Source organism: Silurus aristotelis, assembly GCF_946808225.1.
Source record: "Silurus aristotelis genome assembly, chromosome: 3".
Lineage (NCBI taxonomy): Eukaryota > Metazoa > Chordata > Actinopteri > Siluriformes > Siluridae > Silurus > Silurus aristotelis.
This window is the reverse complement of record NC_139576.1, coordinates 12,773,174-12,798,668: the sequence shown is the minus strand read 5'-3', so window position 1 is coordinate 12,798,668 and position 25,495 is coordinate 12,773,174. Positions and strand designations below refer to the sequence as shown.

The following is a 25,495-nucleotide window of genomic DNA, read 5'->3' as shown; positions in this document are numbered from 1 at the left end:
AAACACTGTCAAGTGTGTACCTAAATCCACCCAAATACTATGGCATCTTAACCAAAAGACTATTTGTTCCCCATGCTGTTGAGTTAAACCTTATACTGTAAAGAAAAAGTAAAAATCATCTGTCTGTATGGTCATACTATGGAGAGAAATGTATGCTCTGTGCTACTTGAACATTAAACTCACTACCCCTAACCCTTATATATATATATATGTGTGTGTGTGTGTGTGTGTGTGTGTGTGTGTGTGTGTGTGTGTGTGTGTGTGTGTGTGTGTGTGTGTGTGTGTGTGTTAGATAAACACTGAAATTGCTCTCTACCCTAGTGTGCATGTTAGCTGTGTTTAAAAGCTCAAAAAAATCAAAACAAGTGCATGTGTATTTCTCTTCTATCATGTTTTATATGCATTTTATCCTAAAATACATGCATTTGTACCTTTTTCCAAGGCTCGACTCAAACCATATTTTCATCTTACATGGACTTTTTCATAATTTAATATCACAAATTCCCAAACTACTATACAGTCCACACTCCTATGCTGTCTTCAAAACGGGTAACTGCTGCCAACGCATTCATGTCAACATCACATAAACAAACAAAACCTGCCCATTCGACTTGTTCCACGTACAAGAAAGGAAAGAGAGTTAAAAAAAAATAGAACCCAGACAAAAACACACAAAGGTGCAAGGACCATACAGAGCAAAGGTCAGAAATAACAATTTATTTATTTTTTATCATATTTACCTGTTTATTTCAATTATTTTTTTTTTTTTCCACAACAATTTACATACTCATTACTTAGTAGACCAGTAGACCCTATATGCAATATAATAGTATAGAATGTTGTACAGATGAACATCAATAAAATGGATTGTTCATGTTTTTTGAGCTAAGACAGTGAGTGTCAGATTAAAATAACAACTCAGTGTAGTATTTTTCTTTAATAAAACGGCTCAAAAATTAAAAGACTGAAATAGATGGATTAAAGTTGGCCATCACTTAAAATACATAATTTAAAATGCAATTTTATTACAGTGTACTAAACAACTAAAAGTCTATTTTGTCAGCACTATTATTTAGATTGGAACAATTCACTTAGTTTGCTGTGTGTGGATATGATTAATTGTGGCTGGGACTGTAAGTGTTATTGATGTGTTTTTCAATTGGGCTTTAAAAAAATAATAAGAATGCAATGCTGTTAAAAAAATTTATTTGTGCATTTGGGGACACTACAAAGATTACATATCATATTTATTACATGGATGTGTGAAAATGCCAACTGACTAACTTTTTGTAAAAAAACATTAAATAATTTAAATATTACAATCTTAATTTTATGCTGAACTTAACTTTTTTGTTCATATGCTAATTGACCCCTGTGTCCAAGGGTGTATGTCGTGGCTTGCCATGTTTTAAACTATACTATGGTTTTTTTGGAACAGTGTTAGACAAATAATATTGAAGTTACATCAATTCCTACATACAAGCTACTGTTTCTTATATGTATTGAAAGAAAAAAGACATTACATTGTCCCTCTACCATTACATATGCTAAGAGGAATCGGTTTAATTTAATCCGCATCCGCAACAGTGTTATTGCTTTATGTTCACACAGTAAAAGTATGGCATATTCTGCACTTTGGTTTAATTACATGACACTCGCACAGTAAAACTAATTTATCTAATTTAACTCTTTAGGGGCTGATGCTGCAAACTCTGTGTGTGCAAAGTCAATTAACATATAAACAAACCATTCAAGTTCATTAAAATTTGCATAATCGTTAAGTTTGCATTTAATATTTGAATATTTACACTGAAATGTAAAAACAATTTGTAGATTGTGTCAAGGATGGATACCACACCAAAACAGTTTGTGTAACAGAACACACTTTTTATTTTCTCCTTCTTGTTTCTCTCTACCTGTCTACTTCTGTCTATGTCTCACCTAACCCACGAAACCCTGCCTACTCCTTAAAGGGCTATGCCACATTTAACCCCTCTACATCCCTCCCCTTAAGCTAGTGATTTACAACTAAGCATTCAAACATAACGTTTACAACTAACTGGAGCATGAGAACAGCATGACATGAAACCGTATCATTACAAAAGAAACGCAGAAGAATAAATGTCCTCAACAAGTGAAGTAATCCTGATAACGTGTGTTGGGGCGACTGACCCTCCCTGAAGGAGTCACTAAAGGCTGGGCAGCGGGGGCAGCAGTGGCAGGTGCTTCACTCTGAGATGGAAACAGTGCAGATGACTGTGGGGTTGCAAAAGGTGAATCTTGTGATGAAAGGATATAATCATCTTCACACTCCACAGGTGCAGGCTCCTAAACATGAAGAAGGAGACGTCGATTTCTTGTGTATTGTCTGCCCTGAGATGTTACCACATAGCTGTTAGGCTGAGAAGCAGGGTCCTGTACAATGGCCAGTTTGTCGAAACCCTGAGCTGTCTGCATTCTTACTGTCTGACCCCGTTGAAAAGATGGGAGGGTGTGGGCTTTGCGGCCATAGCACTCTCCTGTCTTCTTCGGGTCAACACAGCCTTGACATCACGGCATAGAGATAGCTTCGGCCTGTCTTTCAGCTCTGGAAGAAAAGCTCTTGTACATCTGGAGAAGAGGAGCTGGGCAGGAGATGGCAGGTGAGCACGAGAAAAATTACACAGATGGAGTGAAGCAGCCTGTATGTCACTGCGCCCTAACTGTGGTTAATGAGGGCTACTGCAAATGTGTTTGAAATCCCACGCTTGTGCAAAGTCAGAAAAGTCAGATAAACTGCATTGTCTGTCATGAGTGTCTGGGGAATTCCATGGACCCCAAAGTGTCTCTTAAGCTTTGAAATTATGGTGACACTCCTCATGTCAGGTAGATAGTCGAGCTCAAACCAGCCAGAGAACGAGTCTACAAGAACGAGGTGCATTTTGCCATGCCATTCAAATATGTCGGCAGCAGTGAACATCCAGGGGTTCCTTGCCTTGTTTGTGGATCACATTAAGGCTGTACCGTTTAAGCTTGAGCATCATGCTTTGCAGATGTGACGAGGTGGTCTGCAATTGCTTTTTTTTAAATCGTAATGAGGGGCTGGTGATCTGTTTCCACGGTGATGGGTCGGCCATAGATGAAGTCATGAAACTTCTGTGTCACAAACACTAGTGCTAGCATCTCTTTCTCAATCTGTGCATAACAAAATTCAGTGGGTCTCAGGGCGTCTGAGGCAAAAGCAACAGAGGCACCATGCTGGACATACAGCACCCAGTCCATGTTAGGAAGCGTCAGCTGAAAGGACAACGGGTTTAGTAACATCAAAATATTGCAGAACTGGGGGACTGGATACGGCATCTTTTAGTTTCTGGAAGGCAGAATCCTAACCCTAACCCTAACCCTAACCATTCGATATCTTGCTTTAACAGTGCACGTAAAGGGCCTGTGACATCACTATAGTGTGGAATGAATTTTGATAGATAGTTTGCCATGCCAAGTAATTTTTGCAAAGCCTGTTTGTCATCAGGTTTTGTCATTTGGAGGATGGCTATAGTCTTGTCAGGGTCAAGTTTGATGCCATCAGCAGTCAGGAGGTGGCCTACATAGGAGACAGAGGTGACACGAAATTTGCACTTGGCAGGATTTAGCTGCATGTTGCAGGCATGGATTTTGTGAAGTACCTGTTTCAGTCATTCATCATGTTCCTGTGGTGTGCACCACCAGACAAAGATGTCATCTACCACAATTTGACATGGCTGTCCTTTAAAAAGATGTTCCATGGTGCGCTGGAATACTTCACTGCCGGTGGAAATCCCATAAGGCATATGTAAGAATCTGTACCTGGCGAACGGCGTCATGAATGTGGTCAGCTTAGATGATGCTTCATCTAAAGGGATTTGCCAAAACCCGCATTTTGCATCAAGGATGCTAAAGATCTTGGCCCCCGGCATGTCAGCAATAACCTGGTCAATAGTTTTCAATGGATGGTGTGGTCTGAGGAGTGCTTTGCTTTTGTAAATGACTTTATTGAATAAATCAGATCCACAATATATACAACTTGTATCACATAAGACAATGTAACATTTCCGGTACATATGCAAACAGTGAGAAATGGTGCTGGCATCAAAACAGTTTGACAAGTAAGTACATACTAGAAAAAAAAAAAAAAATAATAATAATAATAATAATAATAATAATAATAATATCATCATATCATATCATACACATAATTCTTAACAATATATAAACAACAATAATAAATATAAACAATCTTAAATTTACAAAAACTTAATAGTCTTTCAGGCTCCTCATGAGCACACATTTTCTACATTACAGATGAGTGTCTCTGTATATATACGCACATATATACACCTACGTACAAATGTATATACACATACCTATAAACATACACGATTACATACATATTCATATGTATCTATACTTTCCTCATTCACATGTTTAACAAGTACCAAGGATGTTTCATTCTAGTTCTTCTATCTATTGTCCTTTTGTCTCTTTAGTTCACACACAATCTGTTTAAAAACACTCTCAGTGGGAATATGGCACTGATTGCTAATAATCATGCATCGTGTTTTAAATATTTTATAATTTACAATACATATCACCATCCAAAAGAATTCCTTTGTTTTTTTTGTCCAGATCTTTAAAAAAAATGCCGTACCTAATAGTTTTCTTATTTATATGGATATTCAATCCAATTTTCACGACTTTTTGCCATATCTCCTCTGAGCGTGGACAGTGTATAAGGAGGTGATCGAAGGTTTAATCCTCAGTACAATTGTTTATAGGACATTCTTTAGTTGTTACAAAACAGCTCCATTTCACAACGCAACGTACTGCTAGCCTGCCTACACTTATTAACCACGCCACATCGCGCACATTTTCTGAGATATTTTGTGTATTAACGTTATGAATGCATTGTTCGCTTTCTGGCGTTTTAAGATATTTGTGTGTATAACCTGCCGTGTTCATGTTCAGTAATGTTTTTGTAGATGTTTTTGCTGGATGAGTTTATCCAGTCTATATTTAAATGTTCATATTTAAATATTTGATCCCCATATGTTAATTTATAGAATGGTATATTTTATCTTCCTTTTCTCCTCTTTTTTAGCCTAAATTTATTTTCCCCTATCCAATCTGCATCCCTGTTTATTGCCTGTGTTACATTTTTACAGAAAGCTATTAATAATTTATTGCCGAGCTCAATTGCGTTAAGGCCTCCTAGTTCCTTTGGTTTAAACAAAAGTGTTCTTGTCGTCACTTCTCTGTTATTTTCCCCAGATAAATCTTACACAGATCTTATTCAGTTTTTTAATGCATTTTTTGCTGGGTGAAAAGATTGTAGCTAAAAATAAGAGTTTAGGTAAAATATGTTTTTATAACTTGAATTCTAGTTTTATAATTAGATAATTTCCAAATTTCGGTTTCAGATTTAATTTCCTCTTCTTTTCTTTCCCAATTGGTGTGGAGTGCTTTGGTATTATACATATACTAACAAAACCATCTTTCTTTTTTGCAGCAACCATGGCTGACATCTATTCCGTGGCATTGGTCTCAGGCGCAATTACGCCCAATTTAGTCATTCTCTTAGAGTTCTGCCATGACTTTCCCCTTCATTGCAATGGGCACTTTCTTGGGTGCACATACAGTGGGCGCTACCGACTCATCTAATCATATGTGATAAACAACAGGCAGTTTGCTGAGTGCTGTGGTGTTAAACAAGTCACTAAATTCCCGTACCTCTGGTTCTTGGTTCTGCATGGCATGAACATGTGAACCTAGCTGTACCAGGCCTATTGCCAATCTGTCCTGCGATTCAAGCGGTGGCCTCACATTGAGATGTACAACATGGCATTTGAGCCGAAGTGTTGCTAAAGTGTTGATCGTTTGTCCACCATATGCTATGAGATTCACTTTTTTATTAGTGTTTATGTGAGCTGAGGGTAACAATGAGGTGTAGCTGTTGGGTGAAAATAACATTGCATTTGGCACCTGTGTCCACCTTCAGTTTTAACTGACCTGATCCATGCTTCAGATGTAATGTTGTGAATATTTTACCTCGTTGGGAAACATCATCCACTGTCTCACAATAGAAAGTGTCCTCAGGGGCATCCAGGGTTGTGTCCAGTTCATTAACTCGGTTTGAGTTATGGTCTCTGAATTGTGATGCAGTTTGTTTTGGATGGTAATCACGGCTTCGGGAGCGAGGTGCTGTTTTAAATGATGGAGCTGATCTACAGCACTTTGCAAAATGGTTCCATTTACCACAATTGTTGCACTGCAGCAGAGCACTTAAGTTTGTCAGGGGCGTGGTATCTGTTACAGTTTATGCAGCGATCTTGCACTACACATACATGAGGTTTGTGTTTTAGTTCTTTCGTGCTCTTCTCGGACTGTTCATGTAATAAACATATATTGACTGCGGGGTCCACCATGAGTGTTTTTTTTTGCGGAGCAGCTGTTTGTGCACGCCGTCACTTTCAATCCCACAAATGACGCTGTCGCGTATTAGCTCATCGTTTATAGTTGCAAAGTCGCATTTTATTTTTTGGTAGTATTTTGATTGTAGAAACATATGACTGAATAGACTCACCAGGCTTTTGATTGGTGGTGTTGAAGACATGTCTGTCCATTATTATATTATTTGTGGGCAGGCAGAGTTCAGCAAACCTCTGCAGTAATACTTCGGGATCTTCTCTGTCTTCTTCCTCAGAGAATGTGAACGCCTCAGATTTTTCCACCGCATCGGGACCTGCTAAATTCAGCAGAGTATATGCCTGCACTTTCTTTGATTTGTCTGACAGACCAGCATTGCAATATATTCGCCATTGCTTTTAAAATTTGCTCCAGCTGTGAGCTATATGCTCTTCGAAAATTAGCGGATCAATACGACTGAGTCCTTGAGCCATGTTGTAAAACTTCTGACACCATATAGATTGTGTCAAGGACGGACACAACACCAAAACAGTTTGTGTAACAGAACACGTTTTTTATTTTCTCCTTCTTGTTTCTCTCTACCTGTCTAATTCCGTCTATGTCTCACCTAACCTCCGAAACCCCACCTACTCCTAAAGGGCTATGCCACATTTAACCACTCTACACAATTTGCCACTATGTCAATGAATTCACTGGTATCCAATGGTATTTAAAGTATTAGTCTTTTTACACATGGCACGCCAAAGGAGTCAAAGTCAAATATAAATTATATAAATTGATATAGAAATCAAATTGTTGTTGTTTTTAAAAGGTATAAAAAAAATTATAACTTACTTGGGTAATGATTAATGAGTTTCCTTCCCAATTTCAAATCAACTAAGATATAGCTTTGTATACATTAGCATACAGTCATAAAGGGCATAGCAATGTTACTGTGTATTTAATTTTATTTTCTCTTTGTCAGGTTGGTAAAGATGTTTATAGTGAGATAGCTGTTGGCTACCTGGCACCCAACCATGAAGAAACACATACCCAGATTATCACTTATCTTTATGCTATTGGCATTATTAGGATTTATACTGCTTATTAGCAACATCTCATCTCTGGAGGTAAATACAAACCATTTAAAGCCCAAAATGTCCACATAGACAGCGGATGTGATTTGGTACAAATGAATTTAAAACTGGGTTTTTTTTCCTGCTAATCAGATGTAGCATAATATAGACTTATAGACTATGGGGCAATGTTGAAGAATTGAATACAGAAATTGCACACATTAGTAATCAGTCCTTTCCAAACTTTACTAGGCTCACATCTAGCGTTTAATGGTCAAAATCTTTTTTTATACGAGGTTTTATACAAATTTTGAGATTAATTCTACTAACTGGTGCTATTCGGACCATGTGCGCTACCACATCTGTGATTTAATCATGGACAGCAAGTTAGAAGAAAGAGCAAACATGTAATGCTGCAAGAAACTGGGAAAATCTGTCACAGAGATGTTTGACATGAAATACGTTTGACATACAGCAATATTGCAATGTGTCATGTGAGGTGTTTTGAGTTGCACGTGTGCTTCAAGAGCAGAGGAACTTAAACTGGAAGACGACAAGAGATCAGGAAGAACTTTAATGAGTTCAAACCCCAAAAATGTCTAAACCATTCGGCAAATTGTGCATGATGTTTGTTGGAAAACAATCCACATGAGTTTACTTTGCACCCACCATACTCTCCAAATTTGGCTCCTGCGGACCCCCGGTAGATTAAGATCCAGCTCAAAGGTCGCCGTTTTGACACCATTGTGGAGTTTCGAGAATTGCAGATTCACAGCTGTGGAGAGAGTGCGGAGGAATACGCGACAACAACACATAGGCGAACAAACATGAACCAAACACCATCACATACCAACAATAACAGACCAGGAGTGAGTGTGAGTGAAGGGTTTAAGTGTTGGGGATGAGTGCTAAACGAGTCCCAGGTGTGCCAAATTGAAGCGGGGAGCTTCAGGGAAAGCGGAGGCATGACAGCCACCGAAAGGGGCGTGGCAGGTGGATTCCTGACACACACACACACACACACACACACACACACACACACACACACACATATATATATATATATATATATATATATATATATATATATATATATATATATATATATATATATATATATATATATATACTGTGTGTATAATATATATATATATATATATATATATATATATATATATATATATATATATATATATATATATAAAATATTTTTTGTATACAGAGCTAGTCTCAAAGCTTTTTGATACCAACTCATATGTCCTTTCTTTAGTATGTCATAGCTTTATTAAGTTGTGTGAACAAAGAAAAATAAATAAAAATGTTATTAAATGCATAACAACAGCAATTATAATAATATATCTTTCTTCTATAGCTTTATATTATTACTATTATAACTCCTTCAGTCTGCATGTTCCAATCCAAGTCATGCTTATTACATACTTTCTGAAAGAGTAGTCAACATAAAAACACATAACTGATTCTTTATTAAATAATAAATATAGTTATATAATAATAAACAAGTGGAATCCTCAAGAATTTCTCCTGATTTCTAAATCCTGATTTGATTGTTTTTTTGTTTGCAGAATTTGAATATTCAGCTAATGTCCACCTTCTACAAAATACAGAACACCATCCACTTAGCCTTTAAGCATCCTGAAATATTGTTGCCGGTAAACATAAACCACACTACCTGTGAACTTTTTGCCCAGGAGCCCACTGCAGAAGAAGTCAAAGAAGAGAGAGATCTGCTCAATTCTATCACATGGCCAGGCCGCTTAGTGAAAGGCCTGCCCATGGAGCTCAGCAGTGACCCTGCCAAAAGCTACTTTGTGATTCAGGGTCCACCAGTGCAACACATAGGTGACCAGCTTGTGGTTAATGTTCATATGCATAACTTCCTGGGCCAGCCTAAGAAGCATGGGGGAGATTTTCTGATAGCCCGGCTGCATTCACCTGAACTGGGTGCTGGAGTTGCAGGAAAGGTGCATGACCACCAAAATGGGAATTATACAGTGCTTTTCCCACTGTTGTGGATTGGCGTTGTACATGTGCAAATCACCATGGTGCACCCGATTGAGGCAGTGGAGGTGCTTAAGAGGCTGCAGAAGGAGCAGCCTGACAGAGTGTTTTTTAAAAGCATGTTCCGTTCTGGTAACATCTCAGAGGCCACTGTGTGCAACTTGTGTCTGCCACTAAATGAGAAACCACTCTGCAACTACACTGATCTTAAGACTGGAGAACCCTGGTACTGCTACAAACCCCAAAATCTAAGCTGTGAGACACGAATAGATCACTCTATAGGGGGCTACAAAAAGAACCTCATTACTGAATATGAAGCACAATTCTTCCAGAGGTGAGAATATGGCTGGGGTACATTTTTACAGATCTTTTTAGATAGTGTAATAGAAGGTGGGTGAGTCAGAGGTATAGTATCTTAAATATGTAATATCTTAAATATGTAGTATCTGAAATATGTATTATCTGTTTTCGACTTTATTCTGTATTGCTGGAAGCAGACCAGATGTTTTTCTTTAAGCCAAATGTATGAAAGGCTATAGTGTTTATCTTAAGAGCCATGACTGGGAAAATTAGACGGGCTGTCGTCCTTAAATCAGTATGAGCCGAAGTATAGAATATGATCCAGGATGCATGTCCTTTTGGGAGACGACCTCTGACCCGTTCATTAAATGATTAAGATGAATGGTCTGGGAAAGGGAGCTCTGATACATCTGGGATAAAGTCTGGACAAAGACAGACTTCGCTTTGTGTTAAACATTATTGCGAAATGAGATCATATACATCTGCTATACATTAAGAGGCGGACCCAGAGATCGGGCAAACTATTTGACGTGTGGAGCCATGGATCGGGAGTCGTCGATTCATCGTTACGGAGGCAATTACAGTTTTAGTATGTTATTTGAGAGGCAAACATAAAAAAAACAAGGGAAAAGGCAGGGGCTAGGAGATCTACAATTCACAATATTCAAGACATTTAAAATACACAAACCAGAAAATGGAACAATTTTTGTTTTGCAAAGTCAGACAATGAACATATTTAATCCAGAATAGAGAAACACAAAGGGTTTAAACACAAATTAATTAAAGGGCAAAATGGGAGTAATAACATGTCATTTATATTTTAAGACATTTGGCAGACACACTTATCCAGGGTGACTTATATATAAGCATTTGTTGGTTAAGGTACAGTACATCCAATGGCCCTACGATGGAATCCACTGGTGTGGGTGAATGTATGCGGCGTGTTAGTCTTTCTCTGGCTTAAATGTTATATTAAAATGGATTGCAATTTGTTTCATGAATTCAATTTTTACTTTCTAATCTGACTCCAATTTATAATAATTTTTTTACATTAATATATCAAATTAAAACTGATCATGTCAGGGACCCACCAGCCACACCTTCCCCTGATGCAGTGCTCCTGGGAGTTTACTGAACCGGGAAGGAGTTTCGGCTGGCAACGGCAACCTATGATGACATGATGACATGTTGTGATTGGAAGATTTCAATTTAACACTCTATTCGCATCTCCCAACGCCTCACCACCTGAAGAGTCCCCAAATCAGATCCATTTCAAGCTCCTACCACTTTATCACATTATCGCATCACCCAATATCCTGCCCGACCTCCTGCAGGAACGGTGAGTACAGTTGACTTCCCCACCGACATCTCACATCTATTCAAAATTCCAGTCATCTTGATAGCCCCTGGTCTCTCCCTTTCGGTCTCCGCCCTAGTCAACTCCGGCTCCACCGGGAACTTCAGGAAAAAGGGACCCACGAGCTGGGCTTCCAGACCATTCAAAGACGCCCGCTAGGCAGGGGCTGGGTTAAATATTGTGCACCGACCCACACCCTCCAAGTCGGACTGTTTCACCATAAGGGAATGCGGTTCAAAGTGTTAGAGAACTCTACAGTGGACATAAATCTTGTTCGTCCCTGGCTAACCAAGCACTCCCCACGATGCTCCTGGGACCCATGCGATATTCTTGAGTGGAGTCCTAGGTGCCGGAAGCACTGTTTGCACCATTTCTCCACTCTACTTCTGGAACCTATGACCCTTGCGGCCACGCAAGTAGAGGGCGCTCCCCGACCCATCCGGGTAGAGATCCCAGAGGAATACCAAGCCTTTCCAGATGTTTTCAGCGAGCAAGCCGCGACTCGACTACCACCTCATCGGCAGTGGGATTGTGCCATTGATCTGGTGCCAAGCTATTGAAGGATATATCCAACAAGCCCTCCGGCAGGGTTTCATAGTCCCTCTTCTTCTCCAGCAGCTTTCAGTTTCTTCTTTGTTTTAATTGCCCTGCATTGACTACCGGAGTCTAAACGCCCAGATCTCCCCACTCCCGTATCCTCTCCCACTGGTTTCGGCCGCCCTGGAGGACCTGCGGGAAGCACGTGTATTCACTAAGCTGGACTTAAGAAGTGAGTATAACCTTGTGCATATTCGTCAGGGGGATGAGTGGAAGACGGCCTTCATCACCCCCTCCCGCCACTACGAATACCGGGTCATGCTGTACGGCCTGTCAATCTCCCCTGTGGTGTTCCAGACTTTTATGAATGAGGTATTCCGACCATTCCTCCATAAGTTCGTAATTGTGTATATTGATGATATCCTCATCTTTTCCCGAACACCGCAGGAACACCATGACCAGGTGATTCAGGCTCTAGAGCTACTGCGAGAAGATCATCTGTACCTCAATCTCCCCAAATGTGAATTTCATCGCTCCGAGGTACAGATTCTAGGCTATGTTATCGATGCAGCAGGGATTCGTATGGATGAGAGGAAGGTGACGGCGAGACGGGACTGGCCAGGGCATCTTGGAAGGAAACAAACGCTCCACCTAACTCAGGCTCGTTACTGGTGGCCGGAGATGAGCAGGGACCTCGCTGGGTTCATCCAGGGTTGCAGCGTCTGTGCCATGTCAAAGACCCGGCGGCACCTGCCTGTGGGCAAGCTGGTTCCTCTGCCAGTTCAGCAAAGGCCATGGTCTCATTTAGCGATCGACTTCGTGATGGACTTACCGTGGTCAGAGGGATATACCTGTGTTCTGGTGGTGGTGGATTGGTTCTCCAAAGCCTGTCACTTCCTCCCACTCTGAGGCCTCCCTACAGCCCTAGAGACCGCGAAGCACTCTTCCATCACGTGTTTCGGAACTTCGGTCTCCCTGAGGAGATAGTATCAGACCGGGGCTCCCAGTTCACCTCATGTGTGGAGAGCGTTCTTTTGCCTTCTGGGAGTTTCCGTCAACCTGTCGTCTGGATACCACCCCCAATCGAAATTTAAGCACTTATTGCCATCATTACCAAACAGAGTGGAGCCGGTTTTCTCCCTGGGCAGGGTGCCCGCAGTAGACTACTGGTTCAGGGAGAGTGTCAGGGTATAGGAGTCTGAGACGGGCGTTAAGGGAGACTCAAAGACATGCAGATACGCGGTGGCTGGAGGCCCCGTCTTACCAACCAGGGGATTTGGTATGGTTGTCAACCAAAGATCTACGGCTGCGGCTCCCCTGCTGGAAACTGATTCATTGGGCCCTTCAGGATCATGGGGCGGGACAATTAGGTGGCCTATAGGCTGGCACTACCCCCCCGGTACCGGATTCATCCAACATTCCACGTGTCGCTTCTAAAAACCTTACACTCCACCAACCGCTCAGCACCCAGGTAAAGCAGTAGATCCTTGCGGACTAGTTTCTCTACTGATTCTCCATCATTGGGATTATTGCCTTTCCTAAGGATTTCACGGATTCCATGGACTTTACCTTTATAAGGGATTACCTGGATTTACTGGATCTGTATTTACTTTATTGATCGCTGTTTCTCCGTTTTTCCTGTGTTTTTAATTAAAACCTCATTCTGCTTAACTTCGGTTTCCGGCAAGTTCTTCCGGCCTGACAGATCACCTTATTGGTTGTTTTTCTTCTCTAATTTTAATAGATTATTCTAAGCATTCCGTATTGTCAATTAATCATTCATTATATTACTTAGCCAACTACACATTGTCACAAATTTGCCAGTCCAAATCTTAGTCATAGTATATACCGTAAACCTAATATTCTTTAAGTAGTTTGCTCAATGCTTGCTTACATAAAGAATAGTTGATTTAGCCACTTTGAAATGACTTGCTAAATCAGTGATAGCCACTACACATGCTCAATACACAAACTGAGACCTTTCAATTGCTACCAAACATGGAAAGTTACAATTCATAAATTCCCAATAATAATAACTAAAGTATGCTAGTATAGTAACTTGAATTCCAGGAACTTCTAAAGGTACCTTTCCATGACTCTACTATATTCCCAGGAGGGAAAGGATGAGTGAAAGGGCAGCTTACCCAGTAGCTTTCTCTCTTTAGAATAAAAAGATCCTCTCCTCAGATTAGATAGTTTATTGTTTTGTTGCATGGTAGTTTTCAGGACTGGCCTCATGGAGTTGCATGGCTGTTCTTGGGGTCTGAATTCATGGTGAGGTGTGACCATCCTTACAAGAGCTTTGCTCAAGGGCCCAGCAGTGGCAACTTGGTGGTGCTTTGATTTGAACTTGTGAACATTTAATCCAGAATCCAATACCTTTAGCTACCATGTCTCGATGATATGATGTTATGAACAATTACTTATTGGAAATTAAGATGTAAAGTCCTGCAACAAATGTATTGGTATAATTTAAATCTTTATCGATAGATGAATATTAATAAACATTTTCCAAACATTTTCTTTCAGCAAGGTAAATATCAAAGTTTTTATACCTGCATCAATGCTGGGCAATGTTACTGTATTACCTGCAAAAAAAGGTAAGTTTTACTGACAAATTCATGTATTTTAGAATTAGGGATATTTGTAAATGCACTAAGTAGCTTAGTGAAAAGTTATCAAATGTATTAAAGCTTTGTAAAAACATGTAACTTTAATCCAAATGCTGTAGCCTCTTCATTTCTATGCACTTTAAAATGTTTCATCGTTGAATTGTAAAGATTCTCAATAATATTTTACTAGTTAAGCTGCACAGTGAGGATTCCCAGCCAAAATTGCATTGCATTTGCATCAGGTATACTGTGAGGAATTTGTCAATTGAGTGTTTCGATTACATGCAAAAATCATAACATCAACAATATATATAACATCCAAGAAAAACATCATCATTAACAAGACACTGGAAAATGTAGGAGGTATTAGAAAGCCCACATGATATTACCTATAGTATATGCAGTAAATGGTTTAACCTAGGTCATCCCCATACAGTTTGCGTACTGGGTACGCTATGCAAAATGAACTGCATGAGACTCTTTACTGTGTGCTGAGTGCATATGATGAGTAAAAGTAAAGCTCTATGTGAAAACTCCTGTGCACATGTGCTCTTGTTAACAAAGAGTTTAACAAAAGATACAAAATTGTTAGGGTCCTGTTGGACCCCACCCTTGTTTGCCCCCTGGTGTCTCACCTTTTTGTTTATTTTCTCTTCCCCCTCTTCCTCTCCCTCTCCCTCCCCCCTCATACACCTGTTTCCCATTATCCGGTCCTTATTAAAACCTCCTCTGTCCCATGTGTGCCTTTTGGTGTTAAATTCTTCTAACCATATAGCTTGCGTTCCTGTACGCTAAGTTTCTCCCCCTCTCATGCCATTAGAGCCCTCACAAATTCCCTTTTTCCCTAGTGAAGGTTTATCTCCGTTTTTCCCTTGTGGCTCCTGTTCCTCCTCCCGGAGCTCCGGGATCACGAGTGTAAGTTCTTTTCCCGAATTCTTCTATCCCTTACATTCTTTCAGTCGTTTAGTTTTCTAGTTCTTTCAGTTTATGCTTAAGCCAGGCAATCTCCTGAAAGGTAAAAGTTATTCCTTAAAGCCTTTTATTTCTCGAGTCTCTAGTTTATTGTTTACCAGGGTTTTTGGGGTGATTTTTGACTGAGGCTTTGCCAGTTATTTTTAGATTTCCTGATGAACCAGCTTTCTGGTTCCTTTCTGTTGTTTCTCTGTTTGTGTTTGCCATCCACCTGAGTTTTTTGATGCTGCCTTTTTCCTTTTTTTCCCCCAATAAAAATCCTGTCTGGAACCCCTCTGTCTCTGGGCTTGTATCTGCAATTGAGTCCTTCCCTCAACCTAGCTCTCCTCCCCGTGGCCCACTACTAGTTTTCGTGTCCCCATTTCTGACACAAAATAGTATCAGAAGTGGAGGTATTAACACCACTCTCAAAACCAGTTATTAACAACTGCACTCCATAAGGGGTGCCTGAAGATCACTACTGTGTGACTGAATAGTGACAAGGCTTCACCACCAGATGATCAGAACAAGCCCGGCACGGTAACACAATGGACAAAATGGAAATGCATCATTCACCTCCGCCATTATCTTTAAATAAGAACAAATATTTCATTTCTACCGTACTGACTCTTCTGGTGCATTGCATAGGAGAAGAGGTGCTGGATGTTTATAACTTACTGAAGATTGTATACGGGGATCCACAATGTAAAATCTAAAGATCCAAAAATTGTGGCAAGACAGTGCCTTCAAAGACAGTGCCCTGCCTTTAATATAAAATGTAAAAAAGATTTTAGCTTTTTGTGATTGGTCTAACCATTTTGTGTGCAAATCAAAAGCTAAAATTAATAGGCCTGATACAGACACTGAGCTGTCAGGTCTGGACATTTTTGGGTTGTTTGTTTTTGCCTTGGGGGAGTGGTGGCTCCAGCGGTTAAGGCGCTGGGTTGCCGATCGGAAGGTCCGGGGTTCAAGCCCCGGTATCGCCAAGCTGCCACTCTTGGGCCCTTGAGCAAGGCCCTTAACCCTCTATGCTCCGGGGGTCCCTTACGAGGGAAATATCAAGGTCCGTGACGTCGGAGTGACGTGGGGCCGCCTTCCCGTGGGCTCACCACCTGCAGGAGGGGCCGTAAGGGACGGTGCTGTGAGGATTGGGCAGCAGTCGAAGGCGGGGGCCTGCTTAGACTGCTGCCCCCGCGACCCGAATTACGGATAAGCGGGAGTGAATGAATGAATGTTTTTGCCTTGGCCAGCAGATGCCGCCACTGGGCCCTTGTCCCCTACTCCCTTATTATACCATTGCACATCTCGAGTATGTCTCTGCAGTTGGGTTTCAATGGCTCCTTGTGGCAGACTGCGAGAGTGTCTACTGCTCACTCTAGTGACCCGGGTTAAAGACCCACTCTCAGACCTGAAAAAATTTACCAAACAAACGTGAACCCAGCGGAGACCATGGACTATCAGAGATAAACACTTTTTTGCTCAAACCCACTGCTTTCGGCACTCCAGATTTTTTCAGGGAATCCGGACAACTGCAACCTGTTCCTCTGCCAATGCACCCTTGCTCTCATGGCCCAATTAGAGAAATACCAGACTGAGCAGAGGAGGATAGCTTTTTTAATCCTCCACCTCTCAGGCAAGGCCCTGAACTAGGCATTCGACGTCTGGAAGCGTCAGAGTGCCTGTTGCTCCAGCTATTCTAATTTTTGCAAGGATCTCAGGCACCAGTTTGTCCATCCCAGCAGCTGACAAACTCTTCAACTCTCCAACCCCACTGGGGTCATTGCCGACCCCTTGTTCCTCACTGGGGGTGCTGTTCAGTTTCCAAGATCCACGGGAATTGTTGCACTACTCCCAAGCACCACAGAAGAAGTTTCTCCACTCCTGAGCACCAAAACGGTGGTTTCTTCATTCCCGATCTTCGCAGAAGGTGCCAGAAAGGGGGCTGCTCTGCTCCCAAGCACCTAAAAAGTGGATTCTTTGTTCCCGAGCTTTGCAGAGGGCAGCAGAGAGGGAGCCGCTCCGCTCCAGAGCACTGAAAGGGTGGTTTCTTCCTTCCTGAGCTTCGCAGAGGGTGCCAGAGAGGGTGCCGCTCCGTCCCAAGCACTGAAAAGGTGGTTTCTTTGTTCCCAAGCTTCACAGAGGGGGCCAAAGAGGGCACCGCTCCACTTCTGAGCACCGAAAAGATGTTTTTTTCATTCCCAGAGCTTTGCAGAGGGAGACAGAGAGGGTGCCGCTCTGCTCCCGAGCACAGAAAAGGTGGTTTCTTCATTCCCGAGCTTTGCAGAGGGCACCAGAGAGGCCGCCACGCCGCTCCTGAGCACCAAAAAGGTGGTTTCTATATTCCTGAGCTTCGCAGAGGGTGCCAGAGAGGGCGCTGCTCCACTCCTAAGCCACGCAGAGGGCGCTGCTCCGCTCCAGAGTTTTACCAAGCCCCAGAAAGGTAGTTGCCCAGCCTCTGACCCTCAAAGGTAGATGGGAGCTTTCCTCGGTGTGCCCCGGCCCACCTGGCTAAGGTGGGAAAGGGATTGTGTGCATCAGGAGCCGCACATTACAGGGGGGTCCGGTCAGGGTCTGGACATTTTCGGTTTGTTTGTTTTTGCTTTGACCACCAAATGCCACCACTGGGCCTTTATCCCCTACTCCCTAGCCCCTAACTGTTTAATGTCTCCCACCTGCTCCTTGTTATTGTTGTGTATTTAAGTTACTCCTTTTTCCTTTGTCCTTGTTGGTTCATTATATTTGTCATTCATTTTGTCATGGTATTTGTCCTTGTTGGTTCATTATTTTTGTCTTGGTATATTTGTCCTTGTTGGTTCATTACATTTATCTTTATATTGGTCTTGGTATTTGTCTGTCTTTATATCTGTATTTGAATCTGGTTCTGTGTCGGTTTGTTTGTTCTGTTTTACTGTCTTTCTATTTATGGTTGTTTGATTTCTATGAGTGTCCTTTTGCTCCAGTTTTCCCTATTCTCCAGTCTTCCCAAGTCTCCTGGCTTCTTCTGGCTTTCTGAGTCTTCTGTCCTCCCGAGTCATCTGTCTTCTCCTGTCTTCCCAAGTCTCCTGACCTTTACTGAATCCCAAGTTTTCCCAAGTCTCCGGTCTTCTCGAGTCTCCTGGTACCTCCTGTTTTTCCAAGTTTCTTTGTTCTATTTTGACCTATGTTCATTTTGGTTCTCCTTCTCAAGCTTGTTTGTTGGACGTATTAATTTTATCGAGTTTTTATCTTGAGTGTTTCTCTGCAGTTGGGTTCCAACACCTCCCCATGGCAGACTGATAGAGAGTCTGCTACATGCTCTAGAGACTAGAGCTCTCAGACCTGACAGAATGAACCAACCAACTGTGAACCCAGTGGGGACCTTTGATTATCAGAGACAAATCCTTTATCACTCTAGCTCAAGCCCTGCTGCTTTCAGGACTCCATATTTTTTCAGGGAATCCGGACAACTGCAACCTGTTCCTCTGCCAATGCACCCTTGCTCTCATGGCCCAGTTAGAGGAATATCAGACTGAGTGGAGGAGAATAGCCGTTTTAATCTTCCACCTCACAGGCAAGGCGCTGGACTGGGCAGCAGATGTCTGGGACCTGGGTTCGAGACCCGCTCTAGGACCTGACACTGAGCTATCTGAAGTAGACACGCTGTTCATTGGTACAGTGGTTTATTTCTACAGTGGTTCAGTAAAACTACAGTATGCTGACACAATCACAGACTATTCACAGACAGTCATTCAAAAACAAAATCAATGAACGGCTTCAGATCCCTGTAAACATCTAAAAGACAAACACAGACCTTGCATCATATGGAGGCACCTGCATCAAACTAGAAGGTGTCATTAAGATACATGTGCAGGCTAGAAAAAAAACCAATTAACATGATGTTCTTTGTGACCACAGCATCAGATACAGCACTGCTGGACACTCATACAGTAACTTCAATATCCACCACAAAATCTGAGCTCCTCAAATGCCATGCATCAGTGTTTACAGGACCATACTCCATCAGCACTACCACATACCCACCCTGGAGGACAAATAATGAAAATTAGCTGGCAAAAAGCTGTTTAGTATCCTGGATGAGAAAGATGTCTATTTGCAGAATAAACTGGATGAGGAGTCCGCATACCTGTGCGCTTTCAACATGCCATGGGGCAGGTATCACTTTCATCATATGCTTTTTTGGCATCAAGTCAGTGAGTGAAGTCTTTCGGTGCTTGGGGACAGTGAAGGTGTCTTCATGGTGGCCGCAATACATAATCAACAAGGTGACCCATGCTGTGTCATTACATCGGATGGAGTGAATCTAATGAATCAAAAATATCATTATTAGTGCAGCTTCCCCCTCCTACTGACAGAAAAGCACCTTAAAGTCTGCTAGGTATGACCCTCTACCTATCGCAATACATACTGTACCCAACAAAACTACCCTCACTGCACCACTAAGGCAGAATTATGCTCAGATAGAAAAGAACTGCTAGCTATAGTGTTTGCTTTGAGGAAATGTCACCAGTGCCTTTATGGTGTTCCCATCAGAGTCCAGTTGGATCATTATATATTCTCCAAACACACAGTGCCAGCATGTCTTCAAAAAATGCTTCTCCAGTTACAAGGTATAACATTCACATTGTTTTTACTCCATGTAACCAAATGCTTATCGCAGACATGCTGTCCAGGGCATCTACAATAGTGGTCTACACAGTGAATAGATAATCACTCTGTGGTAACATAAAGCACATGATCCAACAAAACAAATAATCAGATCCTTGTGGCATGTGACTTCATGTGGCACACCAGTGTATATAGTGCTTTTTAGCACACCCCCAATCATGTTTCTACTGCCTAGGCATTGCAAAGTGGAGGCCTGTATTTCCTGTCAACAGAGTCTTCCTGAAAATTAGAAGGAGACACTGATCTACCATCCAGTTTCAGAGGGACCATGAAAGAAGATAGCTGATGACATTAATTACTTTCAAGGACAAACATTTTTCTGATAGACGACTATTTCTCTAAATATCCAGAAGTTCTACAGCTGTCAGCCAAACCGAGCGGTTTCGCAGTTTCACACTGACCCTCACCTAGCCTAATTGACTCTTTGCAACACTCCTATTGCTAGGCTCACACACTCCCCACTGGGCTCACATACTCTCCAGCCCAAATCCTGTTGGGTAGAGTCTTACTTTTCACCTTACCATCAAGCAGAGCTGTTCTGTGACCTTACACACCTAAACAGCTACTTGAATAAGCTCAAAAGAGTTGAGCAGCAAAAGAGTTGATATGAAAGAACAGCAGCTCTGCTTCGAGCCCTCAAGGGATTGACAGAGAGCATGTATGAGGATCAAAAATACATCTAAACAGATGTCAGTATAAAAAATTATCCCCATGCACATGATGTAATCACCTCATCTGGCACCATCTACCATAGAACCAAATGCCACCTCAGGACTGACAAGTCAGTCACACATAGTACACAACCCAGCTGCTCCATGTACACTGACAATGACTTGTGTGACAAAGCAGTTTCTGAGTCTGTCCCAACTGACCTGCCCCAAAGTTCTCACACACACACAAGAGCTGGATGTACTATTAGACAACTGTACAGCTAGATTATGTTCTCATTTAAGTATTTTTGAGTAATGTTTATGTTGCTTGTTCAAAGCAAATGTTTACTTACTTGTACGTGTTAGACCATACTGCCCAATTCAGGTTTGATTAATTACTTGTTTAAATCTTGAAAAGGGCGATGTATATGCAATAAATGGTTTAGCCTAGGCCACTCCCACACAGTTTGTGTAGTGGGTATGTACCACAGGATGTACTGCATGTGTCTCTTTCCTGTGTATCCTTAAAGCATTTGACAAGAATATTACAAGTTTCACTTAAAAGTGTTAGTGTGAAAACGTGTGAGAGACACCTGTGTGTGTGTGTGTGTGTGTGTGTGTGTGTGTGTGTGTGTGTGTGTGTGTGTGTGTGTGTGTGTGTGTGTGTGTGTGTGTGTGTGTGTGTGAGAGACATTCCAGGAATGCTACTGGTTGATGTAGAGAGAGCATGGCCAACCTAATATCCTCGTCGCCACTTGTTATGTTGAAGGAGGATTAGAAAATTAAGCAGGCAGGACACAAGCTGTAGCTAAGTATCTCCATACTTCTTTTACTTAACTCACATTAGCATGGGAGTCTTTTTCTATGACACGTCTTTACATCCATTACAGTTTTTCTTAGTCGCTTTGAAACATTTCTCGAATCATCCTTAAGATTTGCAAATCAGTAAGTGCATTCTCAAAACAATGTGAACAAACAGCACAATACATTGGATTTCTTGCAAAAGCCTGTTTTCTGCTCAAAATCCTTAGTACTTCTCTCAAAATTAAGTATTTGTGTCAATAAACAGGTCATTGCCATCAAAATAACAAGTCCTTGTCTACGAACAAGATAGTCAAAATGTTTAGTCATTTGTTCAATATGACAATGCTTTATTTTAGTATTTCCTGATGTAAACTATGTTTTGGATTACAAGTATTGAAAATGCACAAGGCTGAATTGGCAACTGTGAATTTCAACAGCACAAATTTATGATCGTAAGAGACTGGACAGGATTCACACTTTTTTTTATTTTTCTTTACTAGTGGACTGATTAAAAAATTTCAATGTAATGTCATTGTGATAGAAAAGAAAAAGACACAAATTAAAATTCCAAAAGGTAAGCATAGGAAACACTTCTTAGGCAGAACTGCGCATGCCGCACTATACAGTGCAATCTGTCGGGCCACTGATTTTCATCCACATCACAACAGATATCATCCCTTGCAATACCATTGTGAGGACATGATTGACAACATGGTCCACAATAGTGGCTCTAATTTCATTTGAAATATATCTATGTTTCTGGCCTCTTCTTCCTCTTTCTCTATTTTGCCTCCTTACCCTTCCAGCTGCATCCTTATTCCTGGCTCTTGACCATGTTCGTTTCCTAGTTGTTCATCCATTTTCAACAATTGTTAGTCTGTGTTTTGCTCTTTTTATATACACTCGCCAATTACAGTAAAGGTTCAAGAGATTCAGCCTTGACCTATTTTAGAGAACTAGTTGATTATTGGTTGATCTGAAAGTAAACACGCCCCTTCATTAGTGACATTCAAGTTTCATCTGCACAATTCATCAATTCAAGACACATTTAACAAAAAAAATTTAATAGAACTGTGAAGAAGAGCTTTTTTTTTTTGACAAATTTTGACAACTGGTTTAACCATTCTGCATTCATTGATGCAATGAACTGATGCCTAAATGTTTTGAGGGTTAAGACCATTTAGGTGAAACTAGTATAATACATTTTGATTAACATGACATAAACAACTGATAATTTAGGAAACAACAGACACTTGTACACAATCGATTGAATGATGTACAAAAGCATTCGCAATTTGATCAAAGCAATGAGAAATGTTCTTATGAAGAGCACAAATGACTAAATGATGTGAAGTAGTTTTGAGAATTTCATTTCTGATCTGAGAAATGCTCCAAAGCGACTGAGAAAAACTGTAACATGCATATACCACCTAGTGAACATAAATGGTAATAGCAATTCAATAGTAAGATAACACAACACCGTGGTACCACCTGCATTGCAGGGAATCAGAGAGATGTCCCCAGCAGGGCAGGGAGGAAGAAGGATATTTTGTGATATTTTGTGTTTGAGCTTTGTGTTCGTAAAATAAAAGAAGATTCTGTACCACTTACCTTGTGTTACATGACACATACACAGATGTCTAAGCATAGGTTTAAAGACTACCAGGTTTAATCTGCATTTAGCTGCTTATTTACACAGTTTACCACAGATGGGCTGCAGCTTTCACTTCGAAAAAAAAAAAGCCTCCAACATTAGGGACTCACACTTACTCCAGAGTACTTATCTAAGCAAATCATGTTTGCCAGTACCTCACTTCACCTTTAAAAACATAGGTTACACTTTGAATTGTCTATACAGTATATTATGTGGTGATGACCCTAATGTTGATATATTTTTCCCATAGGACAAACTAAAAAAAAAAGTATTTACCATGCCGCTGGCTACTACTTTAATAACACCTGGAAGCCTTTGAATGGTGTGGTTATCCAACAGTTTGATAACTCATTGGCCATAACACGTTGTCTTAAAGGAAAGACTGTCTACATGTTTGGAGATTCCACTATTCGTCAATGGTTTGAGTACCTGACTGCTTTTGTTCCTAGTAAGGGCAAGCTTTTTTCTTTGTATTTTCTTTATTCTTTTTGTATGTATTCTTTTATGTTTATCTAATTTTTCCCATAACTTTCTCTTCCCTGCAGACCTGAAACAATTAAATATTTACAGCTCTAAGCAACTGGGCCCATTCATGGCTGTGGACAGCAAAAGCAATATTCTGGTGACCTTCCGTGGACATGGGCCACCCATCCGCTCCACCTCTGTGTTTGCCTCTGGTCTGCGCTATGTAGCAAATGAACTGGACAGACTCCGAGGGGGGCCACACACAGTTGTTTTGGTGAGTGTATGGGCTCACTTCAGCACTTTTCCTACTGAAGTATATATAAGGCGCCTATGGCACATCCGTAGGGCTGTGATGCGGCTGCTGGACCGAGAGCCAGCTACGGTCGTGGTGATCCGCAGTGCAAACCTGCAGAAAATGGGCTCAGAGAGCAGTCTGTTTAACAGTGACTGGTTCAGTGTGCAGATTGATGCTGTGCTGCGTGCCATGTTCAGGGGAATCCGTGTGCAGCTGCTAGATGCCTGGGAGATGACACTGGCTCACCATCTCCCACATGACATACACCCATCCCACCCAATCATCAAAAACATGATTGATCTAATCCTCTCCCAAATCTGTCTGAAAGAAAAAAATTAGAATTGTGAATAAAATCTGTTGCATGTTTTATGCACTTTGTTTTATACATAACTTTGTAGAATACACTCATCATTTTAAAATTAAAGTTGATTCAAAATTTTATCTTGAATTCCATCTGAGCATTTGTAAGCAGTGAATACAAACTACTAATATTCAGTAGTAATAGTATACCGCTATATTATGATGCAAGATGGCGCCGCAGATGGCAGCCTCGGCGTGATGGCAGCCTCGGCGTGACTATCTCTAGTAATTTCTTTCTTTTTGTTTAATGTCTAATGTCTAATAAATAACTGCTTAACATCGGGCAGTAGTGAATAGTGAAGCACCTGGCGAACCTCTGCTGAATTTTGTTCGACAATGAGCGGCAATGACTCCACCTCACAATATCCAACAGCGCTGTGTCATCTGTGAAAAACTTCAAGTACTTTTTCTAACTTTGCTTGTAGCATAGTGCATAGTGTCTAATAAATAACTGCTTAACATCGGGCAGTAGTGAATAGTGAAGCACCTGGTCGAACCTCTGCTGAATTTTGTTCGACAATGAGCGGCAATGACTCCACCTCACAATATCCAACAGCGCTGTGTCATCTGTGAAAAACTTCAAGTACTTTTTCTAACTTTGCTCAGTGTTTCACTATGGGAATCGCTTTGGGCATAACCAAATACGGAAGCTCCTATGACACCACATCTGTCTTGAGACACAGGTCGACCTGAGATCAGGCTCCACCCCACCATTATTCCCAGAGGTGGCAAAAGTACACACATCCATTACTTAAGTAGAAGTACAGATACTCATGTTTTAAAATACTCGGGTAAAAGTTGAAGTACTGATTATACCTTTTTACTTAAGTGAAAGTAAAGAAGTCTTGGCTCTGACATGTACTTAAGTAAAAAGTAGTTATTACTTCTACCTGTTTTAGCTGTTAACTGGACCTTACATCATATTAATATTAGATAGATAGATAGATAGATAGATAGATAGATAGATAGATAGATAGATAGATAGATAGATAGATAGATAGATAGATAGATAGATAGATAGATAGATAGATAGATAGATAGATAGATAGGCGTAAATTTCATTTAACAGTAGGGGGGACAATAAATATAAAATTTCTCATGAGCAATTTTTGAAGGGGGACACAAATAATACAGTCAAATTGTACTTATAATGACACAGTGTCCCCACAGTGAAACACTTTGCTTTTATTATTGTAGCATGGAGACTGCGTTATTATGGTTATTTTAAGTTTAAGTTTTTCTCAGGTTCAATGACAAAGCAAAACAAGGAATTAAAAAAAAGTTTAACATTTTATTTAAAATTAATTTAGACACTTAAGAACAGAATAGAAAC

The 25,495-nt window shown here is 40.9% G+C and overlaps 1 protein-coding gene across 1 annotated transcript; it reads left to right on the top strand.

Moving 5' to 3' along the window:
* Positions 1 to 611: 611 nt before the first annotated feature.
* On the top strand, positions 612 to 24,243 carry LOC310723674 (NXPE family member 3-like). Its single transcript, XM_083537042.1, has 6 exons — positions 612 to 701; positions 7,403 to 7,547; positions 9,077 to 9,846; positions 14,236 to 14,306; positions 23,293 to 23,490; positions 23,588 to 24,243. The coding sequence occupies exons 2-6, from the start codon at positions 7,455 to 7,457 to the stop codon at positions 24,139 to 24,141; spliced, it is 1,686 nt and encodes a 561-aa protein (XP_083393168.1). The 5' UTR covers positions 612 to 701; positions 7,403 to 7,454; the 3' UTR covers positions 24,142 to 24,243.
* The last annotated feature ends 1,252 nt before the right edge of the window (positions 24,244 to 25,495 follow it).